General features: G+C 44.7%; 1 protein-coding gene across 3 annotated transcripts in view; it reads left to right on the forward strand.

The window, feature by feature from the left end:
• Positions 1-7,428, forward strand: part of atp10d (ATPase phospholipid transporting 10D) — a 95,655-nt gene that overhangs the window by 36,105 nt on the left and 52,122 nt on the right. For all 3 annotated transcript variants that reach the window (XM_019888830.1, XM_019888833.1, XM_019888832.1), the window contains exons 5-10: positions 3,679-3,764; positions 3,856-3,962; positions 5,114-5,278; positions 5,497-5,609; positions 5,762-6,014; positions 7,065-7,279. In XM_019888830.1, the coding sequence (XP_019744389.1) occupies positions 3,679-3,764; positions 3,856-3,962; positions 5,114-5,278; positions 5,497-5,609; positions 5,762-6,014; positions 7,065-7,279 (939 nt within the window). The remainder of the gene's footprint in view (positions 1-3,678; positions 3,765-3,855; positions 3,963-5,113; positions 5,279-5,496; positions 5,610-5,761; positions 6,015-7,064; positions 7,280-7,428) is intronic.

A 7,428-nucleotide genomic window follows, 5' to 3' on the forward strand; every position in this document is an offset into this window, starting at 1 on the left:
CAACGATCACGAGATATGTTACCCACCATGGAAAAGACGGTTGGAGGCGCAGATCAAGGTGGCTCGGAAAGATGTGAGTCAATTGACGGAGGCCAAGAGAGGTGTGATGAAAAGGCCTAGACCCAAGAGGTACACTTGAAACTGCTTGAAACTGCCAAACAAAGGCTCCAAGCCTTGTCCAGTCGCCCAAAGAGGTCCACGAAAGAGAATGAGGCCAAACAAATGAACAGGCTGTTCGCAACACAACCTGCAAACGTGTACACTCAGTGCCAGGGTTCTAACAGCAGAGCAGACCCACCAAGACTGGAAACTGAAAGTTACTGGAAAGGCATATGGGAGAAGTAGGTCACACATTACAGCAGTGCACAATGGCTGGTGAATCTGAGAGAGGAGCACAGCAACCTCCCTGAACAGAACCCAGTTACCATAACAGTGGCAGACATCCAAGAAAGAGTCTCAGATATGAAAAACTGGACAGCATCAGGCCCGGACATGGTGACACCTACTGACTCAAGAAACTCACAGCACTCCATAAGCGCCTAGCAACACAAAAATGAACCAGTTGCTGAGGGATGGGACTCACCCAGGATGACTAACCGAAGGGCAAATGATCCTGATCATGAAGGATCCCTCAAAGGGTGCAGTCCCACCCAATTATCGGCTAATAACCTGTCTCTCCACAACATGGAAGCTCATGAGAAATGTAGTCAGATGGTGACTCAGAGAAGCAAGGTAGTCCACACTGAAGGTCTCACTCCCGGAAGGAACAATAACAGACATTGAGGACAGCTACAAGTATCTCGGTATACCACAAACCAATGGCAACCTCGAGCTGGCAACAAGGAAAGTGGCTACGGCCAAATACCTCCAGCAGGTGAGGCAAGTCCTAAGAAGCCAGCTCAATGGCAAAAATAAGACCCGGGCAATAAACAGCTATGCCCTGTCAGTGATCAGATACCCTGCAGGAATATTAAGGTAGCCAAAGGAAGAGATTCAGACCATGGATGTTAAGACCCGAAAGCTCCTAATCATGCATGGAGGGTTCGATCCCAAATCCAGCACCCGGAGACTGTACGCAAGCCGAAAGGAAGGAGGCTGGGGACTACTGAGTGTGAGAGCCACTGTCCAGGATGAAACATCCAAGCTCCATGAATACATCAAGGAGAAGGCTCCAACGGATGACGTACTCATAGAATGTCTCAGACAATGGGGAACAGAGGATGAGGTGCTGGAAGAGGGACCATCATGGGAGGATAAGCCCCCACACGGGATGTACCGCCTGACCATAACTGAAGTGGCTGATCTCAAGAAGTCCTATCAGTGGCTAGAGAGGGCTGGCCTGAAGGACAGCACAGAAGCACTCATCCTGGCTGCTCAGGAGCAGGCACTGAGCACCAGAGCCATTGAGGCCCAGATATACCACATCAGACAAGACCCAAGGTGTAGGTTGTGCAAAGAGGCACCTGAGACGATCCAACACATAACTGCAGGGTGTAAGATGCTGGCAGGGAAAGCCTACATGGAACGCCATAACCAGGTAGCTGGCATCGTCTACCGAAACATCTGTGTGGAGTATGGACTGGAAACCCCAAGGTCAAAATGGGAAACACCTCCGAAGGTGGTGGAAAATTACCGAGCGAAGATCCTGTGGGACTTCCAGATCCAGACTGACAAGATGGTAATGGCGAACAAACAAGATATCGTGATCATAGATAAAGGGCAGAGGAAAGCCGTTGTAGTGGATGTAGCGGTCCCAAGTGATGGAAACATCAGAAAGAAGGAACACGAGAAACTCGAGAAATACCAAGGGCTCAGAGAGGAGCTGGAGAGAGCCTGGAAGGTAAAGGTGACAGGGACGGACACCACCGGAGGGGGGAGACGAGGATTTTTTATTTTTTATTTTTTTTAATTTAAACTGACTTACCAGGTTTGTCGACCTTTCTAATGTAGTTGGGAAAAAAATCTCCGTTCAAGTCCTTTTCCTCAAGCCGTGACCACTTGAACGTGTTCCTAACACTCGCGTATATTGCACATATGTCACCTTGCCTGTTACCTGTTTGAACATTGCCCTGGGGCCGTACCTGGCCGATCACGCATGAATTAGTTTACACAAAACGCTATTCAAATACTCAACATTCAATGATTAATCTGCCTTTTGTGTGCACACGTACACCCTTTGTGGCTTCAGTCCTTGCCAAAATTTTGAAATCTCCGAGATATGGCGAGGCCATGAGAATGCGAGGGGGTGGGGTGTTACTGTTCCGAGTGTTCGTGCCTCAAAATGGCTACGCTCGTGAAAGCAAAAGAACAAACTCAAACGCGTGTTCGTTCAATGTTGTCCACTAATATACCTGTACATATAGTTTACATTTATTTTGTGAATGCAAACACTTTGTTTTTCTTCTTTCTTCTTTCTACCCACAATCTTGCTGCTGTAGACTGTAAATTTCCCCAGTGTGGGACGAATAAAGGATATCTTATCTTATCTCATCTTATAATATCCGGATTAATTTTAGGCAATTTCATGAAAATTTGAAGTTGAGTTGTTTCTGTCACTGCACCAAACAGCAGTTCAGCGTACCCACCATTTTTAGAGTCCTTGGAGGGTGCGGAGTAGAGCGCTTCCCCTAGGGACTCCCTTGTTGTACTTGGGGATTTCAATGCTCATGTGAACAATGACGGTGAAACCTGGAAGGGCGTGATTGGGAGAAACGCCCCCCCATATCAGAACCCTACTGGTATTCTGTTACTAGACTGTGTTCGTCACGGATTGTCCATAACGAACATCATCTTCAGACATAAGGGGGTCCATAGGTGCACTTGGCACCAGGACATCCTCGGCCGCAGTTTGATGAAAAATGGTGACACATTTAGACCCCCTAAACCAGGGGTGTCAAACTCAGGTCCTGGAGGGCCGCTGTCCTGCATGTTTTCCAAGTCTCCCTGTTGCAACACACCTGATTCAAATGATCAGATCATCAGCAAGCTCTGCGGAAGCCTGGCATTGAACCTGTTCATTTGAATCAGGTGTGTTGCAACAGGGAGACTTGGAAAACATGCAGGACAGCGGCCCTCCAGGACCTGAGTTTGACACCTATGCCCTAAACCTAAGCTTTCAGACACCATGTGCACGTCTACTGAATAGGCTGAAAACACACCTCTTGACTGTAACGTGTCACTCAAATGGTACGTTCATACAGTATGTGCTAAAATGTCTAATCACATCCAGCATACTGTAGAGAAGCTAGTGGGAACTAGCGAGCTCACTGGTTCGCAGACCGGCCACAGGGGCCGTCCAATTCGCCACCACCAGCTGCATGGGCCTCAAGTGGGTCCACACAGAGACACTGTGACCCAAGTAACACAAAACACATTACACTTGAGGGAGAATGCATTATTATTATTCATATAATGTAGTGGAGGAGGTCTCATGCCAGGGAAGCAAGTACGTCACTGGGCCTTGTTTTAGCCACGCCCAAAGAAATCTGAACAACTGAGAAGGTGAAAAAAAAGTTGAACATCATATCTCAACAATTTGGTACTAAATTGTTTTCAATGTTTGTACAGGGTTTCAACGCTCAGATTCAAACATATTAACTCTATTTTGAAACAAATCATGAAAATATCTTGACAGGTTGTTTAAGATATACTTTTTTTAATGGGCTTACCCCCCTCAAGGGAGTGGAGTTTAACCCTGCGAGCTTCTACATTCGTATTGAGTGTGAGAATCCCAACAATGACCTTGGCACGTTTCGAGGGTTTATGTAAGTACCATAATGCACTCTGGATTAATGAATGATTCTTTTTGATGTGATCTTTCCTTGCATTAAATTACTGTATTTTCATTTTTCTCAGAGAGCACTATAGTGGGGCACGTGCTGGACTTGACAATAAGAATCTCCTGCTTCGAAGTTGTACCATTCGCAAAACTGAGACTGTGGTTGGCATCGTGGTCTATGCGGGTAAGGTGACAGCAGGTTATTAATATTAAAAAACAATAAGTAGTCTTATTGACTTACCACTTGCAAATATGACTTCCTTTAGTGGACCGTCTTTTCCGCACAATAAGGCGCTTCGGAGTAAAAGGCGCACCTTCAATCAATGGCCTACTGTTTTCATATATAGGGCGCACCACATTATAAGGTGCATAGAATATAAGCTACAATAGTGGCTGTGGTTGTGTTATGCACCCACTAGATGGAGCTACGCTAAGGGAATACAATACTGTATACTACAATAAATCCATCCATCCATCCATTTTCTGATCTGCTGATCATCACAACGGGCGGGGCATGCTGAAGCCTATCCCAGCTGTCTTCGGGCAGCCAATCACAGGGCAAACACAGACGAACAACCATCCGGCCTCTCACACACACACCTCGGGACAATTTAGACTCTAAATTGTCCCTAATTTTAGAATGTTACGTCAACCTGCCACACGTGTTTTTGGAATGTAGGAGGAAACCGGAGTACCTAGAGAAAACCCATGCAAGCACGAGGAGAACATGCAAACTCCACACAGGAAGGCCGGAGCCGGAAGCGAACCTTGCACCTATGCACTGTGAGGTTGACGCGCTAACCAGACGACCACCGGGCCATCCCAAAACAATACAATACAGTTTTATTATAGAGAGCTTTCTCAACTGCTACAGCTGTAACAAAGTGCTTCACAGAACATTTAAAATACTACGTCCAGGAAATCAGAATATTGATCAACCTATAAGGCGCATCGGATTTTGAGAAAATCGAATGCTTTTTGGTGCACCTTATTGTGCGGAAAATATGGTAATTAAAATTATTTTCTAACAGCCCACGTGTATATAGGATATTGTATACCATCAGAGGAAAGCCAGGGACACTATAGATTGATAGCAATTTATTGCCACATATGCAATAGTTGTACATAGAACGCAATTTTATTTGGATCTACTGATGAAGTGGTATGGATTGGACATAATCATTTTCAGGACGAGCTTATCTGCAGCTGTGTTGTAAAATGTTCTGATGGCGTGATGCTGCGTCATCAGTATGATGTAACAGTGAAAAGTGTTTTGAGTACCCGAGGTAGAAAAGCGCTCTCTTAAGTGACAGCCCATTTCCCAACGCCCCTCAGGAACCAAATATGCTTTGCTATTGTGTGACTTAGGACATGAGACCAAAGCCATGATGAACAACAGCGGGCCGAGGTATAAATGTAGCCATCTGGAAAAGGACCTAAACAATGAAATCCTGTGGTGTGTGCTCTTGCTGGTCATGATGTGTCTCATTACAGCTATAGGTGTGTATTCGCAGTGTTATGTACAAAAACAAGGTGTTTTTTGTTTTTGTTTTTGTTTTTTCACATTGTTGTCTCGTTAGTTTGCTATAAGCCAGTGTCTTCATGGAAAAACAATATTTGAAAATATCACATTACATTATTAACATTGTTTAAAAATTAGATCATAACAATGATTGCCCTCTTTAAGGAGACCTGTTGTGATTGCAATTCGTTTTCAGGCCATGGATTCTGGTTGAAGCAATTCAAACACGCAGTCTTTTTGGTTGATGAAGATATGCCACCTGCCTTGGCTGGCTTTTATGTGTTTTGGACCATGATAATTGTGCTGCAAGTAAGTTGGTTAAATTGCATTTTCTTTATGTTCCCACCGTACCCAACTAAGTGCTTAACTAAAATTAACAGGCTGATTGTTGACGAGGCACATGCATTTCTTTCTACCTTTTTCCTGTGTGATGTCACTAAACAATGTCATGTCATTAACAGGTGATGATTCCCATCTCTCTCTATGTGTCTATTGAGATTGTGAAGCTGGGTCAGATCTACTTCATTCAAAACGATCTTGACCTTTACAATGAGCATGCGGACTGCAGAATCCAGTGCCGTGCACTAAACATCACTGAGAACCTCGGTCAGATCCGGTACTTGTTCTCTGATAAGACCGGAACTCTAACAGAAAACAACATGGTGTTTCGCCGCTGCAGTATTTATGGCATTGAATATCCTCATGTGGAAAATGGTAAATACTCCTTTAAAAAATTTCTTTTACAACGACAAAAGGGTGGCACTCCTTAATTTGCATAATGTAAAATATGCAATGGCTGCTCTGTTTTTAATTTCATAATACTGTATATTATTCATTTGATTAATTTTGTAATTGCTTCTTTTTTGTGTTATTTCCCTTATTGGTGGAGTCCTTTGAAGAAAAAAAATCGTATTTACTCTATATTTTTGTTGCACAATGCATTGAAAGAAACCACACACATGCAAGATGTCAAACATAATGGGGGGCGGGGGGATGTATCCTACTATCGGCCAAATTTGGCAGTACACAGTTTCTGTAATTTCATTCAATATCCATATCACAATCAACATTAACAACAACCACATTAGTGGATAATAACTAGTCATTATTGTGAACACTGTACCCCAGTAACTGCCAGACCAAAAGTTAATTTAAAGGAAGGGGAACAAAAAGCTTCTTAAAAATATTATTGTGTTCTTTTGATTTTAGTTGAAAATGTTTCCTGTCAGTCAAAATAAACTTTCTTTTTTTTTAAAAAAAATATTTCAAAGGAAAAGAGTTAGCCCTCTCTGAGCTCTCACCTTATCCTTGTGGAGGGAGTTGTGTGTCCTAATGATCCTAGGAAGCTTTCTGGGGCTTTATGCCCCTGGCAGGGTCAACCAAGGCAAGCGTGTCCTTGGTGAGGGACCAGACATAGCATGCCTCAAGACCTCCTATGATGAACACTAAATATGGATGCTGTTTTCCCTTGCCTGGATGTGGTTCATTGTGGCCCCATTCTTGAGCCGGGTTCATTGGCGAGCGCCTGGTGGCCAAGGCTGCATCCATGGGACCCGGCCAGGCACAGCCCAAAAAGGCAACATGGGGTCCCACTTACCATGGGCTCACCACCTGTGAGAAGGGCCAGGTACGAGGTGAAGTAGGCCAAAGTCAGGGACCTTGGCAGTACGACCCCCAGCTACAGAAACTGTCTCTTGGGATGTGCAATGTAACCTCCCTGGCAGTGAAGGCTCATGCATTGAATTTGTGTGTGATGTTTATCAGGTTGTAGACTGGAAATGTACGAGGCAAAGGAGAATGAAGCTGCTGGTTGCTCTGTAACTGTCAAATCTGCCTGCAGAGATAAATCTCTGAGCTGTCGTTCCCTCAGCTGCAACCGCAGCTCACTATCCCTTCACACACTCGCTGCTGAGTCTGAGGAAGACGGGCAACTGTCAAATGACTTCCTTCCTCTGACCAGTGCCTTTTGCAGCCGAATGGTGAGTCACTCATAGCCCTCTAAAACACGTTGTGCACTAGCCCATTTCATGCATGAAACAGAATGACCAGTTGTATTAGGATTTTTTTTGGGGGGGGGGGGGGGGGCAACAGCCTACTATCTCACAGAGTAGCTCCAGGTCTGGACTTG

This window comes from Hippocampus comes, unplaced genomic scaffold (genome assembly GCF_001891065.2).
Source record: "Hippocampus comes isolate QL1 unplaced genomic scaffold, H_comes_QL1_v1.1 scaffold254, whole genome shotgun sequence".
Classification (NCBI taxonomy): domain Eukaryota; kingdom Metazoa; phylum Chordata; class Actinopteri; order Syngnathiformes; family Syngnathidae; genus Hippocampus; species Hippocampus comes.